Source organism: Heterodontus francisci, chromosome 3 (genome assembly GCF_036365525.1).
Source record: "Heterodontus francisci isolate sHetFra1 chromosome 3, sHetFra1.hap1, whole genome shotgun sequence".
NCBI lineage: Eukaryota > Metazoa > Chordata > Chondrichthyes > Heterodontiformes > Heterodontidae > Heterodontus > Heterodontus francisci.
Genome location: NC_090373.1, coordinates 120,440,774 through 120,460,962, shown reverse-complemented (window position 1 = coordinate 120,460,962; position 20,189 = coordinate 120,440,774). Strand labels below are relative to the sequence as shown.

The window sequence follows — 20,189 nt, the reverse complement described above, 5'->3', positions numbered from 1 at the left end:
AGCCATGATCATAATGAATGGCAGAGCAGGCTCGAATGGCCTACTCCTGCTCCTATTTTTCTGTTTCTGTGTTCGAAATCTGATACCCTCCCTCCTATACCAATTCTCCAGCCATGTGTTCAATCGATCAATCCTCCTATTCCTATGCTTACTAGCATGTGGCGTTGGGAGTAATCTTGAGATCACTGCTCTTGAGGTCCTGCTTTTTAATTTCCTTCCTAACTCCCTAAAATCTGCTTTCAGGACCTCATTCCTCTTCCTTCCTATGTCATTGGTACCAATGTGGATCACGACCTCTGGCTGTCACCCTCCCCCAGAAGGATGTCTTGCAAACATTTTAGAAATGTTATAGTTGTTGTTTGAAGCCAAGTTCGATGGAGCTAAATGCAGTTGATTTCTGGTTGAAGAAAATGTCCATGGGCATATTTTGTGCATATTGTTCTCGCAAAAAATGGTAGAAGTAGTGGGGGTTTATATATCATATGAAAGATCATTCCGAGGAGACTCATGAATGATAGGGAAAGTCAACTTTATTGAACTTCTCAAATTACAACATATGATGTAATCTTGTAAAACTATATATAAGATAAAGGAGAATCCTAAAACATTCTATAAGTATAATGAGTAAAAGGATAGCGAGGGAGAGCGTAGCTCCCCTTAAGGATCAGTGTGGTAATCTATGTGTGGAGCCACGGGAAATGGGCGAGGTCTTAAATGAATACTTCTCGTCTGTATTTACCGTGGAGAAGGTCATGGAAGCGAGTGAGTTCAAAGGAGGGAACAGCGATATCCTGGAGCATATCAACATTACAAAGGAGGAGATGTTGGAGGTTTTGAAGCGCATTAAGGTGGATAAATCCCCAGGGCCTGACCAGGTGTATCCTAAAATGCTAGGTAAGCAAGGGAGGAGATTGCTGGGGCCCTGGCAGCGATTTTTGTATCATCGTTAGCCATGGGTGAGGTACCGGAAGACTAGAAGATAGCTAATGTTGTGCCTTTATTTAAGAAGGGCAGCAAGGATAAACCAGGGAACTGCAGGCCAGTGAGCCATAAATCAGTGGTGGGAAAGTTATTGGAAGGGATTCTGAGAGACAGGATTTATATGCATTTGGAAAGGCAAGGTCTGATTAGGGATAGTCAGCATGGTTTTGTGTGTGGGAAATCATGTCTCACGAATTTGAGTTTTTTGAGGAGGTGACCAGGAGGATTGACGAGGGCAGGGCGGTGGATGACACAACTGGGAAAGTGGGCAAGGGATTGGCAAATGGAATTTAATGCAGACAGGTGCGAAGCGATGCATTTTGGGAAGTTAAACCAGGGCAGGACATATACAGTGAATGGCAGGGCCCTGGAGAGTGATGAGCAGAGAGACCTTGGGGTGCATGTACGTAGTTCCCTGAAAGTGGCAACACAGGTAGACAGGGTGGTGAAGAAGGTGTATGACATGCTTGCCTTCATCGGCCGAGGCATTGAGTACAAGAGTTGGGATGTCATGTTACAGTTGTACATAACGTTGGTTAGGCCGCATTTGGAGTACTGTGTGCAGTTCTGGTTGCTGCACTACAGGAAAGATGTGATTAAGCTGGAGAGGGTGCAGAAAAGATTCACAAGGATGTAGCCTGGTTTGGACGGCTTGAGTTATAAAGAGAGATTGGATAGGCTGGGTCTGTTCTCCTTGGAGCGAAGGAGGCTGAGAGGGGACATGATCGAGGTATATAAAATTATGAGAGGCATAGATAGGGTAGGTAGCCAGTCTGTTTCCAATGGTAGGGGTAACTAAAACTAGAGGGCATAAATTTAAGGTGAGAGGAAGGAGGTTTAAAGGGGATCAAAGGTGTAAGTTTTCACACAAAGAAGAGTGGGTATCCGGAATGAGCTGCCAGAGGAGATGGTGGAAGCAGGAACAGTGGCGACATTTAAGAGGCATCTGGACAGGTACTTGAATGAGCAAGGCATAGAGTGATATGGAATTAATGCAGGCAGGTGGGATTTGTATAGATAGGCATTATGGTCGGCATGGACGAGGTGGGCCGAAGGGCCTGTTTCTGTGCTATACGACTCCATGACTCCAGATCAATAAGTTGCAAAAACAGTGACAGGAGCGGTGGAAAAAAATTGGAACTTTATAAGTAATCATCAAATGTGTCAGAGTAGGGAGACAGCCGGTATCTTTTGCACAATGCTGATTCATTAGAACATTACAGCGCAGTACAGGCCCTTCGGCCCTCGATGTTGCGCCGACCTGTGAAACCATCTGATCTAGACTATTCCATTTTCATCCATATGTCTATCCAATGACCACTTAAATGCTCTTAAAGTTGGCGAGTCCACTACTGTTGCAGGCAGGGCGTTCCACGCCCCTACTACTCTCTGAGTAAAGAAACTACCTCTAACATCTGTCCTATATCTATCACCCCTCAACTTAAAGCTATGTCCCCTTGTGTTTGTCATCACCATCCGGGGAAATAGACTCTCACTATCCACCCTATCTAACCCTCTGATTATCTTATATGTCTCTATTAAGTCACCTCTCCTCCTCCTTCTCTCTAACGAAAACAACCTCAAGTCCCTCAGCCTTTCCTCGTAAGACCTTCCCTCCATACCAGGCAACATCCTAGTAAATCTCCTCTGCACCCTTTCCAAAGCTTCCACATCCTTCCTATAATGCGGTGACCAGAACTGCACGCAATACTCCAGGTGCGGCCGCACCAGAGTGTTGTACAGCTGCAGCGTGACCTCGTGGCTCCGAAACTCGATCCCCCTACTAATAAAAGCTAACACACCATATGCCTTCTTAACAGCCCTATTTACCTGGGTGGCAACTTTCAGGGATTTATGTACATGGACACCAAGATCTCTCTGCTCATCTACACTACCAAGAATCTTCCCATTAGCCCAGTACTCTGCATTCCTGTTACTCCTTCCAAAGTGAATCACCTCACACTTTTCCGCATTAAACTCCATTTGCCATCTCTCAGCCCAGCTCTGCAGCCTATCTATGTCCCTCTGTAACCTACAACATCCTTCGGCACTATCCACAATTCCACCGACCTTCGTGTCATCCGCAAATTTACTAACCCACCCTTTTACACCCTCTTCCAGGTCATTTATAAAAATGACAAACAGCAGTGGCCCCAAAACAGATCCTTGTGGTACACCACTAGTAACTAAACTCCAGGATGAACATTTGCCATCAACCACCACCCTCTGTCTTCTTTCAGCTAGCCAATTTCTGATCCAAAGCTCTAAATCACCTTCAATCCCATACTTCCGTATTTTCTGCAATAGCCTACCGTGGGGAACCTTATCAAACGCCTTACTGAAATCCATATACACCACATCCACGGCTTTACCCTCATCCACCTGTTTGGTCACCTTTTCGAAAAACTCAATAAGGTTTGTGAGGCACGACCTACCCTTCACAAAACCGTGCTGACTATCACTAATGAACTTATTCTTTTCAAGATGATTATAAATCCTATCTCTTATAACCTTTTCCAACATTTTACCCACAACCGAAGTAAGGCTCACAGGTCTATAATTACCAGGGCTGTCTCTACTCCCCTTCTTGAACAAGGGGACAACATTTGCTATCCTCCAGTCTTCCGGCACTATTCCTGTCGACAATGACGACATAAAGATCAAGGACAAAGGCTCTGCAATCTCCTCCCTAGCTTCCCCGCGAATCCTAGGATAAATCCCATCTGACCCAGGGGACTTATCTATTTTCACACTTTCCAAAATTGCTAACACCTCCTCCTTGTGAACCTCAATCCCATCTAGCCTAGTAGTCTGTATCTCAGTATTCTCCTCGACAACATTTTCTTTCTCTACTGTAAATACTGACGAAAAATATTCATTTAACGCTTCCCCTATCTCCTCTGATTCCACACACAACTTCCCACTACTATCCTTGATTGGCCCTAATCTAACTCTAGTCATTCTTTTATTCCTGATATACCTATAGAAAACCTTGGGGTTTTCCTTGATCCTATCCGCCAATGACTTCTCGTGTCCTCTCCTCGCTCTTCTTAGCTCTCCCTTTAGATCTTTCCTGGCTAGCTTGTAACTCTCAAGCGCCCTAACTGAGCCTTCACGTCTCATCCTAACATAAGCCTCCTTCTTCCTCTTGACAAGCGCTTCAACTTCTTTAGTAAACCACGGCTCCCTCGCTCGACAACTTCCTCCCTGCCTCACAGGTACATACTTATCAAGGACACGCAGTAGCTGCTCCTTGAATAAGCTCCACATTTCGATTGTGCCCATCCCCTGCAGTTTCCTTCCCCATCCTACGCATCCTAAATCTTGCCTAATCGCATCATAATTTCCTTTCCCCCAGCTATAATTCTTGCCCTGCGGTATATACCTGTCCCTGCCCATCGCTAAGGTAAACCTAACCGAATTGTGATCACTATCACCAAAGTGCTCACCTACATCTAAATCTAACACCTGGCCGGGTTCATTACCCAGTACCAAATCCAATGTGGCATCGCCCCTGGTTGGCCTGTCTACATACCATTGCTTGGTAGACTGGCCATGCTCTTGGAAATCTTCACCACTGCTCTTGGTTTTATCCCCCAACTCCTCCTTGTCCCTTGTTGACCTCAGGTAACAAGCTTTCTTTGAGCTCAGAAAAGCTGCTGCCTGTTGATGTTTTTTGGGGGTACTTTTGAGTTTTTTTCTTTTCACTTTTACAACAGACACGCATTACCTTCATTCACCTGGAGCTCATCTCCAAAGGCTCTATTGCTATGCATGGCAGTGTACTGAATATTGATCTGGATTTAGCGATAAAAATGATGGAGACGCAGTCTGCGCTCACCATTTTTAAAAAGCAGAGAGCAACTTCTGTTAATCACACGTGCACAGAAGCAAAAATGAGTAAGATGCTGTTAAAATTACCCTACTCCTCCAAAAGCTGTAATGTAACAGTATCTCACAGAGAGACTCTATTGAAACGCATGCAGCAGCGAAGTTGTGGTGCTTACGTGATACCCACTAAACACCAGAAAATCTTGGGGCTTTTCCATTCCAATATGAATGAATTGTGAACAGTGTGATGAGTCTTAATTACCAAACAACCTGTATGGGTCAGAAAATTAGCTTTTACAATTGTGGAGTCTCGTTAGGCTGGATTTTTCCAGCTCGCCGCCGATCTTGGGGATTTGCCCCGCTGAGACGCCGCAATATTTAGCGCAGCGGCTCATTTACATGGAGGGGGCGGCATGCCTGCCCCCAATGACGTAGAGGGGAAGGGCGTTCTGTCCCCGGCAATGACATCCAGCGCCACCGCGCAGGCGCCAGTGCCATTTTTAAAGGGCTTCAAGCCCTTCAGGGCCATTAAAATTTTAAAGGTCCCAGTCTGCAAAAAAAAAATTAAAACCTTTAATAGCAGTTTGAATCCCCTCTCCCGTTTCTCCCCCCCACCCCCCCCCCCCCCCCACCCGCAATGACTAATCAATCTATAAATTGCCCTCTCTCCCCAAAAAAACTTTTATTCCGATCCCAAACACCCACCGTCCCCCCCTCCAACTTTATTAACTCTGATCCTCAACCCCTTCTCACCATCCTCTTCTCACCATGCCCTCAACTAATAGCATGAGTTTTCCCCCCGCTCACGCTCCCCCCCACCCTGAAAACTTCACTTTTTTCCCCCCCACCCCCTGCCCTTTGCCAGCAGTGTTCTGCCACAGATTTCCAAATGGCGATCCAAAGGCATGGAGGTTCCAGCAGTCGGCCGGAATATCGGAGCGTGACAGCGGTCGTGAGAAATAAGTCTTTATTCATGTAATTTAAAGTAATTAACATATTTTAATTATGCCCCTGTCGACGAACTGTAGGGGGTCTGCCGCAAGGCCTCACCCCCACCGGTAATAAGGGGTGGAACCATAGAGCCATAGAAAAATTATGGCACAGAAGGAGGCCATTCAGCCCGTCGTGTCCGTGCCAGCTGAAAAAACTAGCTGCCCAATCTAATCCCACCTTCCAAAACCTGGTCCATAGCCTTGCCTATTACAGCACTTCAAGTGCATGTCCAGGTACCTTTTAAAATAATTGAGGGTTTCTGCCTCCACCACCACCATTCCTGGCATTGAATTCCAGACACCCATCACCCTCTGGTGAAAAAGTTTTTCCAAAGTCCCCTCGAATCCTTCTACCAATCACCTTAAATCTGTGCCCCCTGGTAATTGTCCTCTCCACTAGGGGCAACAGGTCCTTCCTGTCTACTGTTGGCCCCTCATAATTTTGTAGTTTAGTTTAGAGATACAGCACTGAAACAGGCCCTTCGGCCCACCGAGTCTGTGCCGACCATCAACCACCCATTTATACTAATCCTACACTAATCCCATATTCCTATCACATCCCCACCTGTCCCTATATATTTCCCTACCACCTACCTATACTCGGGGCAATTTATAATGGCCAATTAACCTATCAACCTGCAAGTCTTTGGCATGTGGGAGGAAACCGGAGCACCCGGAGGAAACCCACGCAGACACAGGGAGAACTTGCAAATTCCGCACAGGCAGTACCCAGAATCGAACTCGGGTCCTTGGAGCTGTGAGGCTGCGGTGCTAACCACTGCGCCACTGTACACCTCTATTAAGTCACCCCCTCAACCTCCTCTGTTCCAAGGAAAACAACCCTTGCCGATCCAGTCTTTCCTCATAGCTGCAACCTTCCTGCCCTGGCAACATTCTTGTAAATTTCCTCTGTACTCTTTCCAGAGCAATGATGTCCTTTCTGTAATGTAACCAGAACTGTACGCAATACTCCAACTGTGGCCCAACCAGTGTTTTGTACAGTTCCAGCATTTTGAAGTCTACCTCTCCTGCCACCTTCGGGAACCTGTGGACATGCACTCCAAGGTCTATCACTTCTTTTACCCCTCTCAATATCCTCCTGTTTATTGTGTATTCCCTTGCTTTATTTGCCCTCCCCAAATGCAATACCTCACACTTCTCTGGATTGAATTCCATTTGCCACACTTCCGCTCACTCAACCAAACCATGGATATAATTCTGAAGTCTATAGCTATCCTCTTCACTATCAACTACCCGGTCAATTTTTGTGTCATCAGTAAATTTCCCAATCATGCCTCCCACATTTAAGTCCAAATCATTAATATATACCACAAAGCAAGGGACCCAACACTGAGCTCTGTGGAATGCCACTGGAAACAGCTTTCCATTCGCAAAAACATCTGTCGACCACTACCCTTTGTTTCCTGTCCCTGAGCCAAATCTGGATCCAACCTGCCACATTCCTCTGTATCCCATGGGCTTTCATTTTACTGACCAGTCTGCCATGTGGGACCTTGTCAAATGCCTTCCCGGTGTCGAGGCCCATGACAGGCCTCCCGGCGATATTTTCCAGGCCCCCCCACTAAGACTGCTGATGGCGGGGTGGGGGGTGGGGGCTGGTAAAATCCAGCCCATTATGTCAGATTTTAATGATTGTTGGAGATTTTTTAAAAATCTTTCTCATATTCATTTACGGCTCAGAGGGAGGCCATTTGACCCATCAAGACCATGCCAGCTCTCCGACAGAGCAATCCAGTCAGTTCCAATCCCCTGCTCGATCTCCATAGCCCTGCAAGTTTATTTCCTTCAAGTGTCCATCCAATTTCCTTTTGAAATCATCTTTCCTAAAATTTGTGGCCTACAGTAGGCAAGTGTTTATTATCTATAGGGTACTACTTATACTGCCAAGATTCATGGTAAATGTTGCTGTGTTAGTTGTAAGTTGGCTATCTGTTATAGTCATGAGGGTTGTCCTTGTTGCTGTACCATGTGGTCCCTTTTATTTTAATCAGTTTAGAAGAAGTGTCAGTAGAAAGCTGAATTTCACATTTGAGAAAAACTTCAAATCATGAAAATCACCTGTGAAAGAAAAAGATTATTATATTAGTCTGTGAAAACAATATGGGCAAGCTAAGATGCATGTTGTTAGTCAGCTTAGCAAATCAAAAGCTGACTCAGATCCCTTATAGTTTTAAGCAACTGTAACAGTCTCTTGTGTGTCATGGGTTAATCTTATCTTGTCCAGTACATTTCCCAAAAGAAATCTTCTGTGATCCAGACTGACAGCCATTTGGCACTATCTGTCATTTTTTGTTTACCAATTAAGCCACTATGAAACCTTGGAGACCTGAAAAGCTGATTGACATTTAGGCACCACGAAAGATTCTGGAACGTTTGTGGTCTGTTTTAACACAAACTGAACTGTTTTGTTCAAAGAAAAGTTAATGATCACCTGCTCATTGTACAAAAGTTATTGTGACCTGATGAGGCAGCGTCAAAAAAAGCTGCTAGCAATGTTTTAATTCAAGGAGTTTTGTAAATATCTTGGTGTGCAAGGTTTAATTTCAGTGAGATCTGTCTGGTTGTTTAGAAGAAATACATTTATCTCCAAATATAGTGTCTATGCAAGATTGATGATTGCTGCTGTTTGGCCCGAGAGAGAAAATTAATGTTTTTCTGTTTGATGCATTGATGCTGAAATGAGATTTTTTTCTCTGTTTTGGGGAATGGTTTTACAGGAGCTTTTCTACTGAAAGCACTGGGCTAAATGCACTCTTTTTTTTAATCACATACTGTTTACGAGTTAAGTTGCAGAAGAATCTTTTTCTTTCCCAAGTGTAAGTTGAGATGACTGGAGCAGGAGGCTATGGGAGGAGGTCTCAGAGCAAAGAAGCAAAGATTAGCACAAGTAGGGGCTTATGTCAGCAGTCCAGTTCTTGCAAACCATAACGTAAGAGCCCTTAAATAGTTGCCGTCATAAGCTCTGGCCTCCAGCATTTGGTCTATTTGAACACGTGACAGAAAATGGCGGAGGAATTGAAGTAGCTATTCATGTGGTAGGAGTGGTCACTGTATTAGGTTTTAGTTTATGTTGACAAGGCAGTGTGTTCCTAGTTAGATCATTGCAGCTGTTTTCTCTCCCTCTGTCTCTGTCTCTCTCTCTCTCTCTCTCTCTATGTGTAGAGATTCTGGACTCCACCTGCAGCAGTTGTGCTTGTGCTATTTTGTGCTGGATACTTATTGCCCTTTTTTTGTTTGACAGGCAGCGAACAGCAAAGGCGCAGGTCAATCCAGGACCTAACAATCGTTGGAACGGAATCTAATCAGGTAAGACTTGTTCAATTTTTAAAAAATTGTCTGACAGCATCTCGAAGGCCTACTATGCATGAAAATGGTCTTGAAACTGTTAAAGTTTTGTGTAATAATTAAGAAAATGTTAGAATATTGGATACTGGATCTGAAAAGAAAGGTGTGTTGTATACATTTAAGAGGGACACAGTGTACAAACTTTGACTTGGTACCATGGACAATTTCCCTACATGCTTGATAGACAGAAAATGAATTATGGACTTCAGTAAAGAGCCACCGATTTCGTGCTCCTCTTTCAATAAGAGCAGGGGAACGAAGACCAATGCATCCTTTAAGAAAATATTAGAATAAATGTTTGAGCCAGAGGCTATGGGCTAGTTGATATTAACCTCTTCAGTTCCTGAATTCTCCCATTAGAGCTTTCAGCTCCATTATGGTAACCCTAATGTTTTTGTTTCTATTATCCTACCAATCTCATTCTAAAAATCTTCTTTCCAATACCTATTTTAACATTTAATTTTCACTTACTTAAATTCACTGTTATATTCTGGTTTTAACTTACCTATGTCATTTTTTATATTTTAGAAAAAATAAATTTCATGTACTCATTGTGACTCTGCTCTTTAGACAGCAGCTACATGTTTTTTAGTTTTACAAATCAAGGTAAACAAATATACCTGAGAGTGTTGGTTCATAATTGAATCCGATGTCTTTTAACATGTGAACCCCAAGATGATATAAGTGATATTGCTTTTCAAGTAGCACTTCTACATATTTGTTACAATGTGTGTTTTGGAAGAACAGTCCTTTCTTCCTAAAGTTGACCAATGCAAGCTAGCATTTATTTGGTGTGATACTGAAGAATTAATGTTTGCTGTGTAATTGCTTCAAATTTATTAAATAATGATCAATCATCCAAATATCAAGTAGGATGTGCATTATAAAATGATGAGCTTGGGGTGATTTGTTTATAGATGTGTTGATTTCTGCAATACTGCTGCAGTATTTTTTTGACTTAACATTAAGGTTTCTTGACTGAGTTGAAGGAATACTCCATGATTTTGTGTAATCTAGATTTTTGGTATAATTACAAAATTTAATTCAGAAAAGTGATAACCATGGTTTTATTTCCATTCCCATCTCCCTGAAAAGCATTAATTTCACAGGTACAAGCCACCCCCGATACCTCACCAAACTACTGGCCCATCATGGCTGAATAAGTTAAATTCCATTTTTATTAGAAGGGAATCCAAGTCTTCAACCCATATTTTGGGGATTGCTATACATTTTTCCATGAAAACTGCAAAATGCTTTTGTTATTATTAAATATGGTGATTGATAGAATGCTATTCAGCTTTGGTAGTATCATAACCAGGCCCAAACTTGCACTCGCCTGATGCCCACACATGCTTACTTCCAGCAGGGGTCACTAGATAGACATCAGGCTCAGGAAACATGGCTAATTTTCTTTTTCACAAGAGGATTGAAGCTGACTGTTGCACCTCCTTACACGCCCATTGACGCCCAATATCAAACAGCTCATTTCATACAGAATGGCAATTCAACATGGGACTTCCTAGTCTCTATGGTTCAGCCAGTCTGAATAATCTCACTGAGCCATTGGTGAAGTGTAAAACATGGGGCTGGATTTTGCAGTCAGTGGTGAAGCAACTGCTCACAAAGACCTAATGATCTCTGTGGCGCTTACTTGCCCTTTCCCGACATCTGTTTAAATCAGCCGCCAAATCAAGGGGATTTCCAGGCGTTCAGCAACAGTGATGTCATCAATCAAGGTAGGCAGCCAATAACATTGAAGTATTCTCACAGACAGCAAACCAGGAAGTAAAAACCACTGAATCCCTTCACTTTTAACTTTTAAACTTTAGAGGTTGTGAAATAAATGGGACATACACATGAGATTAAGGTAGAATATACCTAGAATATACATTTTTTAAATAAATTATTTTAAAATATTTGTGGAATTCTTACAATGGAGACATTTGACATTTAACAAACAAAGTTATTGTTTCAGGGCCAATGAGGCTGTTTAGCAGTAGTTATGAACTTAGTACGCTATTCAAACCCAGTTATACCTCATTCAACAAGGCATAACTTTTTCAAGGGTGTTTACAGTGAGACCCAAGAGGGGACGTTCTTGTCAGTTCAGTGATTTTTAATTGATTGCAGTCTGGGGAACCTCAACAGCACACCCACTGGAAAAGCATAAAATCACTGATGGCTACTTCTGGAGTTCTGCAGAGCGTGTGCAGACTTCAGAAGTTGCTGTCAGTTTGAGTGTAGTAATGATGGCAAACACAGTTTTGCTGTCATTTGCTATCGCAAAATCCATGCCATTGTTTTTAATCAGTTCTATTATAATTAAAATAATTGTTCTACTCAGTCTTATCACATTTTCTAAACCAGCAGCCTGCTGCTTTTACCCTATCCCCAAACCTACCCTTTATATTTTTATTTTGTAATCCTTGCAGTAGGTCAATAATTTTTTGCTGTGCTATGTACTAGTTACAATTGGCACAGATTGCCTCCCCGAGTACTAACGGGGAGTAGGTCACATAGATGGGATCACTCAGAGGTGTGAAAACATCATACGCTCATTCACTGAACAGGGCACTTGTGTTCTGATGAAAGGTCACAGACCTGAAATGTTAACTCTCCTTCTCTCTCCACAGATGCTGCCAAACATGCTGAGTATTTCCAGCACTTTCTGTTTTTATTTCAGATTTCCAGCATCCGCAATATTTTGCTTTTGTTTTGTTATACCTCATTCTCATTCTTTATTCCAATTTGTTTTTCCCTCTGACAATAGAAAACATTTCCTCATGGATTTTAACCCTGTCGTAGAGTAATAGTCTTGAATATTTGAATGCAAAACTGGTCTAAACATTTTCAAAACATTGAAGTCAGTTCAGAAAATCATTTTGTTAGCCACACCTTTCAAAACAGCTGAAGACTGCTCATAAAATAGATCCAAATATGGATCTGTTTGGACAATCATTTCGGAAAGTTACAATATCCTGTAGCTCATATTGTATATTGAATAAAGGTACCAATTTGATTATCTGAAGATAGTGATTACTTTTCACATTTTAATTGTTTATTAAAAAGTAAATATAAAGGTTTATCTTGTGGAGAATTTTATTCTGACTTCTGCTGTTCATATGTCCAGGGCAGCAGAAATAGCAGCCGCTCATCTAGCCCTAGTGTGAGGATGATCACTGCCACAGGAACTCCTTCTGAGAAAGCTACACGCAACTATGCATGGACACCAGATGAATCAACAGGTTCGCTTTGGCTTTTGTTTTACAATGAAGTTGATAGGATGAATTTCCTCTGGCAGAAACAGCATGAAAAGAAACATGGTTTAATTTCAACCTGAGGTGAATGTACATTATATAGGGAAACTTGGAGCATACGGACAGTGTAATGACTACATTTTGTATGTCTGTCTGCATGATGTATATCTTTTTAAAAAGAGTCCTACATGCACTTCTGCTCTGTAACATTTGATCCTCTGTTGTTCTGCTTCTGTCTCATTTTATTTCAGTTTTTCTATTCTAGTGTCTTGATGCAGCCAGACCCCCCCTGCCCTTTCTTATCTCCCCTGTGCTGCCAAGTGCCTGGAGATGTAGGCCAGTGCTTGACTTGCTTTGAATGGAGGTATATACACAGCTCCCTTTCACCTTCTACCCCAATCTCTTCCCTATCTCTCGCTTCCCCCTTCACTCGCTTCCCCTTCACTCGCTTCCCCCTTCACTCCTTCCCCTTCACTCGCTTCCCCCTTCACTCGCTTCCCCCTCCTCTCGCTTCCCCTCCTCTCGCTTCCCCCTCCTCTCGCTTCCCCCTCCTCTCGCTTCCCTCTCCTCTCTCTTCCCTCTCCTCTCTCTTCCCCTCTCCTCTCTCTTCCCCTCTCCTCTCTCTTCCCTCTCCTCTCTCTTCCCCTCTCCACACACAACCCCACTCCACAACTCTCCCTCTCCACACTCTTCCCACACACTCACTTCCCCCTCCACTCACATCCCTCACCACACACATCCCCTCCACTCCTCCTCACCTCCCACACCTCTCTCCCCTCACCTCTCTCTTCCCCTCTCCTCTCTCTTCCCCTCTCCTCTCTCTTCCCCCTCTCCTCTCTCTTCCCCACACCACACTCTTCCCCACTCCTCACTCTCCCCTCTCCCTCTCCTTCCCTCTCCTCTCTCTCCCCTCTCCTCTCTCTTCCCCTCTCCTCTCTCTTCCCTCCCCTCTTCCCCTCTCCTCTCTCCCCTCTCCTCTCTCTTCCCTCTCCTCTCTCTTCCCCTCTCCTCTCTCTTCCCCTCTCCTCTCTCTCCCTCTCCTCTCTCTTCCCCTCTCCTCTCTCTTCCCTCTCCTCTCTCTTCCCTCTCCTCTCTCTCCCCTCTCCTCTCTCTTCCCTCTCCTCTCTCTCCCCTCTCCTCTCTCTCCCTCTCCTCTCTCTTCCCCTCTCCTCTCTCTTCCCCTCTCCTCTCTCTTCCCCTCTCCTCTCTCTTCCCCTCTCCTCTCTCTTCCCCTCTCCTCTCTCTTCCCCTCTCCTCTCTCTTCCCTCTCCTCTCTCTTCCCCTCTCCTCTCTCTTCCCCTCTCTCTCTCTTCCCCTCTCCTCTCTCTTCCCCTCTCCTCTCTCTTCCCCTCTCCTCTCTCTTCCCCTCTCCTCTCTCTTCCCCTCTCCTCTCTCTTCCCCTCTCCCTCTCTCTTCCCCTCTCCTCTCTCTTCCCCTCTCCTCTCTCTTCCCCTCTCCTCTCTCTTCCCTCTCCTCTCTCTTCCCTCTCCTCTCTCTTCCCCTCTCCTCTCACTTCCCCTCTCCTCTCTCTTCCCCTCTCCTCTCTCTATCTTCCCCTCTCCTCTCACTTCCCCTCTCCTCTCTCTTCCCCTCTCCTCTCTCTTCCCCTCTCCTCTCTCTTCCCCTCTCCTCTCTCTTCCCCTCTCCTCTCTCTTCCCCTCTCCTCTCTCTTCCCCTCTCCTCTCTCTTCCCTCTCCTCTCTCTTCCCCTCCTCTCTCTTCCCCTCTCCTCTCTCTTCCCCTCTCCTCTCTCTTCCCCTCTCCTCTCTCTTCCCTCTCCTCTCTCTTCCCCTCTCCTCTCTCTTCCCCTCTCCTCTCTCTTCCCCTCTCCTCTCTCTTCCCCTCTCCTCTCTCTTCCCCTCTCCTCTCTCTTCCCCTCTCCTCTCTCTTCCCCTCTCCTCTCTCTTCCCCTCTCCTCTCTCTTCCCCTCTCCTCTCTCTTCCCCTCTCCTCTCTCTTCCCCTCTCCTCTCTCTTCCCCTCTCCTCTCTCTTCCCCTCTCCTCTCTCTTCCCCTCTCCTCTCTCTTCCCCTCTCCTCTCTCTTCCCCTCTCCTCTCTCTTCCCCTCTCCTCTCTCTTCCCCTCTCCTCTCTCTTCCCCTCTCCTCTCTCTTCCCCTCTCCTCTCTCTTCCCCTCTCCTCTCTCTTTCCCTCCCCTCTCTCTTTCCCTCCCCTCTCTCTTTCCCTCCCCTCTCTCTCTCTCTCTTTCCCCCTCTCTCTCTCTCTCTCTCTCTCTTTCCCCCTCTCTCTCTCTCTCTCTCTCTCTCTCTTTCCCCCTCTCTCTCTCTCTTTCCCCCCCTCCCTCTCTCTCTCTCTTTCCCCCCCCTCTCTCTCTCTCTCTCTCTTCCCCCCCCCCCCCTCTCTCTCTCTTTCCCCCCCCCCTCTCTCTCTTTCCCCCTCTCCCTTGAATGACAGTGGCTGTAAAAGTCAAACTACATTTTATTGTTGGAGTATTGATGATATCAGGTTTTTATATTTGAGTAGATGCTGCAAATCAGTGGCCTTGATTACTTTTAAATGTTAGTATTAACTATGTAGTTAATATTATGTGTTACATTTTCTTTAATAATACAGGATATCGAGGATGATGGTGGGGAATATTGGTTAAAGGTAGATTATAAAAACTGTTTATAGTAATATTGGGGGCCATTATGAGTGCAGTGACTTGTTCACAAAGTAGATGCAGAGTATGGACACTTTGGGAAAACTTTGCTATTACAATTAAACTTATCTGTTCATTTTACTTGCCTATGGTTGAGTCTAGTTGGGCAAATTCAATTGTAACAGAAAAGCTTGGCAGACAGGTGGTGGTAGAGTTTCTGCTTGTTAACACTAGTAATATGAGCACAATCCAGCAGAATCTACCAGAACAGTGCAAAATATCAAGGAATTTTAAACATTAGTTATGTCCAAAACTGCTTTTACACTAGTTCAAGATTCAATTCACCCAGATCAGGCCCTGCCTATAAAGCTGGCAACACTCCTAAGTCAGAATTGCGTGATTCTGCTGATTATGCTGGTTCAGGAAGAATCTTCAAGTTATGCGAATTTTCATAGGCCCACAGGCACTGGAAGACACTTATTAAAAATATTTTCCTCCCAAAAAATATTTCATTTACTAAGAAACTGACTAGTCTGCATGAGTTATACTATTAAATGGTTCTGTATAGTTTTGTAAAGTCAATTTGAGTTATTTTAAATCGGGTTACTCACTCATAGAGCTTGGACACCGTTATTCAAATCCTTATTTTTACTGTTGAACCTATTATCAGTTGTATTCATTAAACTGCACCAGGTTACCATTCTTAAATGCATCAAGGAATTTTTTTTTATGGTAAGAAGAAAAAGAAGTGAGTATCTTCTATTACGCAGCCCAATTGCACTAGTTTATAGATGTTTCTACCTTTGTGATTATGCAAATGAATCTTAGTGGGAGCTTGAACTGTTATCTATCCAGTGCAATCTCAAGTGTATTTTAGTTTGCCCAATTTATGTGTCAGCCATAGCTCAGTTGGTAGCACTCTTACCTGAATTACAAGGTTCTGGATTCAAATCCCACTCCAGGACTTGAGCATAAAAATCAAGGCTGACACTTTAGTGCAGTACTAAGGGAGTGCTACACTGTTGGAGGTGCTATCTTTCAGATGAGACTTTAAACCGAGGCCCCGTCTGCCCTCTGAAGTGCACGCAAAAGATCCCACGGCATGATTTTGAAGAGCAGGGACGTTCTCCCCAGTTTCCTGGCCAATAATTTTCCCTCAAGCAACATCACAAAAACACATGATCTGGTCATTATCACATTGCTGTTTGTGGGAGCTTGCTGTGTGAAAATTGGCTGCTGCATTTCCCACATTAAAACAGTGGCTACACTTCAAAAGTACTTCATTGGCTGTGATGTGCTTTGGGACAGCTGCTGGTAGTGAATAATACTATATAAATGCAAGTCTTTTTTAAAGCTGAAACTCTACCCTGTATAATGCAAATAGTGTGACGGGAGGAAGTAATTAAGTATTATTTTACAGGAAGTGCATATATGTACAAGATTTTCATAATACAGATACCTTTTTAGTCAAAAATTTTTTTGGAGTTGTGTAACTTGAGTAACTCTAGAGAGAAGGTGGAATTGTTTAGAATCATCTGAAACTTCCGCTTATTGTACCCAAAACTCACTATTTGTTTTATAATATTTACAGTTTAGTTAGCTTTATCATATTTCCCTCCTTGCTAAAGTGTACATGCACCTAAGCAAGATTGCAGCACACTTGGCAGAAATCCTGCATAAGCCATTCTGTTGTATATTAATATGTTTTGAGTACTGGTTTACTGCTGCATGTAAAATGTGCTTTCTTCACAGCAATGTTACAAATGGCACAATTTCTAGCCTATCTTCAAACTTGTATGCTGAATATTGCAGTCAAATTTGCTAACAAAATGCACTCGCCAAGGTTAGCGCTAGGGTTACAATCTGAAAATTGCACTAGTTTTGCCAAGGTGAAGTTACACCGAAGGTTCTGCTTAAACTCATTTGCATATGATCAAATGTAAAATCTATTCCGCAATCAAGTAGCATAATCAATCATAATCACTTAGAACAGCACTTCCAATTTCTCAACTGCCAAGGCTCTGAATGCAATCATTTCCCAGTCTCTCACCATTGAAAAGTTATTCTTCTACATTTTCTTACCAAAATGGATAACTTCACACTTCACCACATTGTATTCCATCTGTCATGTTCTTGCTCACTCCAACCTGTCCATATCCCTCAGCAGCCCCTTTGCATCACCCTCTCCACTTACTTTCCCACCTAATTCTGTATCATCAGCAAACTTGGATATGTTACACTCACTCCCCTCATCTAACTCATTAATGTAGATTGTAAATACTGATCCTTGCAGTACCCTGCTAGTTACAGCTTGCCGGCCCATAAATGTCCCATTTATTCCTATCCTATTTTCTGTCCATTTAAATCCTCAATCCATGCTAATATATTACCCCCAATCCTATGTGTCCTAATTTTGTATAACAAACTCTTGTGTGGCACCTTATTGAATGCTTTTTGAAAATCCAAATACCGTACACCCACTGGTTACCCCTTATCGATCCTACGGGTTACATCCTCGAAAAACTCTTAACATATGTGTCCTTTTCATAAATCCATGTTGACTCTGCTTAATTATGTTATGATTTTCTAAGTACCCTGGTACCACATCCCTAATAATAGAGTATATCATTTTGCCTACTACTGAGGGTGGTATTACCACTACTACTCTCCTGGCTAGTTTCCCACCTTGCACGCACCATAAACTTGAGCTCATCCAAAACTCTGCTGCCTGTTTTCTAACTTACACCAAGTCCCATTCACCCATTACCCTGTGCTGACTGAACTACATGATCTCTCTCTCAATTTCAAGTGTCACCCATTTTCAAATCCCTCTGTGGTCTCAACCCTCCCTATTTCTGTAACTACCTCCAGCCCCACAGCCGCCTTAGATCTGTGCATTTCTACAGTTCTGACCTCTCGTGCATCCTGATTTTCATGGCTCCACCATTAACAACCCTGCCTTCAACTGCTTAGGCTTTAAACTCTGAAATTCCACCCCTAAACCTCTTTGCATTTCCACCTTTTCTCCGCCTCTTAAAATCTACCTCTTTGACCAAGCTTTCGGTCACTTGTTTTAAATATCCCTGATGTGTCAAATTTTGTTCGATAACACTCCTATAAAGCGCCTTGGGGGGTTTACTATGTCAAAGGCACTATATATAAATGCAAGTTGTTGTAGTCAGTTATTGACTGGAATATGACCAATGGCGCTTCAAGATTACTGAATTAAACTCATTGAAACTGAAAATGTGTTCAAATAATTAGTCTTTTTCTTCAGCTGCAGCAGTTGGTGATTTCAGTTGACTGTCAGTCATAGATCTTATGCACCAAGTCAGATCAGTTGACTGAATTTGAACTCATTTAAACTGAATTTAGTTAACAAAGTAATTGTAGCATCAATATGGAAATAGACCTGCTTGAGTCTTCAATTAACTGTAGCTACAAGTCAGTAACAATGGATTAATGTGACTGTGGGTGCCTCTGCACCTGAAATTCTGGGTGCAATGTGATAAATACTCTGAAAGGGTGCAATTGCAGACTCGACATGCCGACTGACCAGGCGCTTGGCCAGTTTTGTGGGCGGGACTGCTTTGATCGAATTGACTTTCGAACCCAGCGTAAAGAAAAAATTGCAGAAACACAAGTGCAGGTGGTTTTGGGCATAACCCATTTGTGTTTAAGTTCCTCATTATTTTGTGTTGATTCTACACAGTTTGTACTGATATCAGAGCAAAAAAAAAGCAGAATCTCCAAGTCACTTTCTTTCTAAACTCCGATGTGGCTCTAAAAATGACTCTTTAACCATGGGTAGACTGTTGTTTCTGAAATCCAATATTTTGTTGAGTCAGTATTTTTTCTTTACCATTTAATTACATCTCTGGTATTTTTTGATATGCCCTGTGGAGCTTTATAGATTTTTTTTGAGACAAAGTGTGAAATTGAATCAAAATATTGATGACCTTAGCTTTTGGTAATGAAAGCATTTAAATGTGATTGATATCTGTAACTGTACAACAGGCTGTAACCTACCATGTGTGGCTGGGTGAGATACATCAAGAATTTTACCAGTCAATTGGCTGAGCTAACCACAGAGATGACATTCAGGTCAAAGGTTCACCTCTCAAATCAACTGACAGCAACAAAATTGATGGAATGGACCACATTGCATGTGCACTGGAAATGATAGCCAACAGGCAACATTGTGTATTTTATACAAGTTATTTTGTGAATAGAGATGAGGTTATTGGGTGTTGTAATTATATGTTTAACTATCTGTTAGTCACCATCACATATTCTGTTTTAATTTATTTGACTGACAAAAACTGAAAAGCAGAAATAAAATTTGTGATGTGCAATTGGAATACTATGAAGTAGGTATGTGCCAATGTGTTTTTTTTTAATAACACCTTTGTAGCAGTTTGCAATATTTTCCTGTTAAAGGTGCTCTATAAATGCTTGCTATTACAGCTAAAAAAGGTAATTTTGAGCCTAATTTTGTGCTCTTCTATAGATATTGTGCTTTTGACCTTGTTTATATACATTTCCTCCCACTTACCAATAACTTCCTTTCAAAAACAAAATATTGTAGCTTTATGGACAGCCCTTTGCGAGCTGCCAGCATTTAATACTGTGGTTCCCAGCTGCCACTGTGCTCTCAATGTATCCATGTGGTCCACACTGAGAGTGCAACAAGAATGTTTAACTAAGCTGAGCTCACATTGTTTGGTAATAATCAGCCCACTGAGGCACAGATGCAAGCAGTGCATATAGAATAGTTCCAGTGCACTGTGCTGGAATAATATCCGCCGAGTGTGTTAACTATCTGCACCTTTACAGATCTTAGACCAATGTTTGTTTTTTATATTTTTATATATATATATGTCTAGGTTCCAAGACAAGGTTACAATAGAATAGTGATGCACATTTTAAAATCACTTTTAAAAGCACATTTTGAAGACAACTGTTGTTTGTAGGTGATACCAAATTATGTTTACCTGCTGCCACCTCTTCACTAAATGGTTAATTCCAGTGTGGAATTCCAATATGGAAAGGTATCACGCCTTGATCAAAAGTGGTATATGCAGTTTTGGAGCAGAGCAAATATTACTGAAAGAAAGCTGAACAAGGGAAAGAAGAAAATGACTTAAAGCGAAAGCTTTCCACC

At 42.9% G+C, this 20,189-nt stretch overlaps 1 protein-coding gene across 4 annotated transcripts in view; it reads left to right on the top strand.

The window, feature by feature from the left end:
* The window catches only part of map3k7 (mitogen-activated protein kinase kinase kinase 7), a 137,194-nt gene that overhangs the window by 106,089 nt on the left and 10,916 nt on the right, over positions 1-20,189 (top strand). For all 4 annotated transcript variants that reach the window (XM_068025779.1, XM_068025777.1, XM_068025772.1 and 1 more), the window contains 2 exons: positions 9,067-9,131; positions 12,301-12,415. In XM_068025779.1, coding sequence (XP_067881880.1) covers positions 9,067-9,131; positions 12,301-12,415 — 180 coding nt within the window. The remainder of the gene's footprint in view (positions 1-9,066; positions 9,132-12,300; positions 12,416-20,189) is intronic.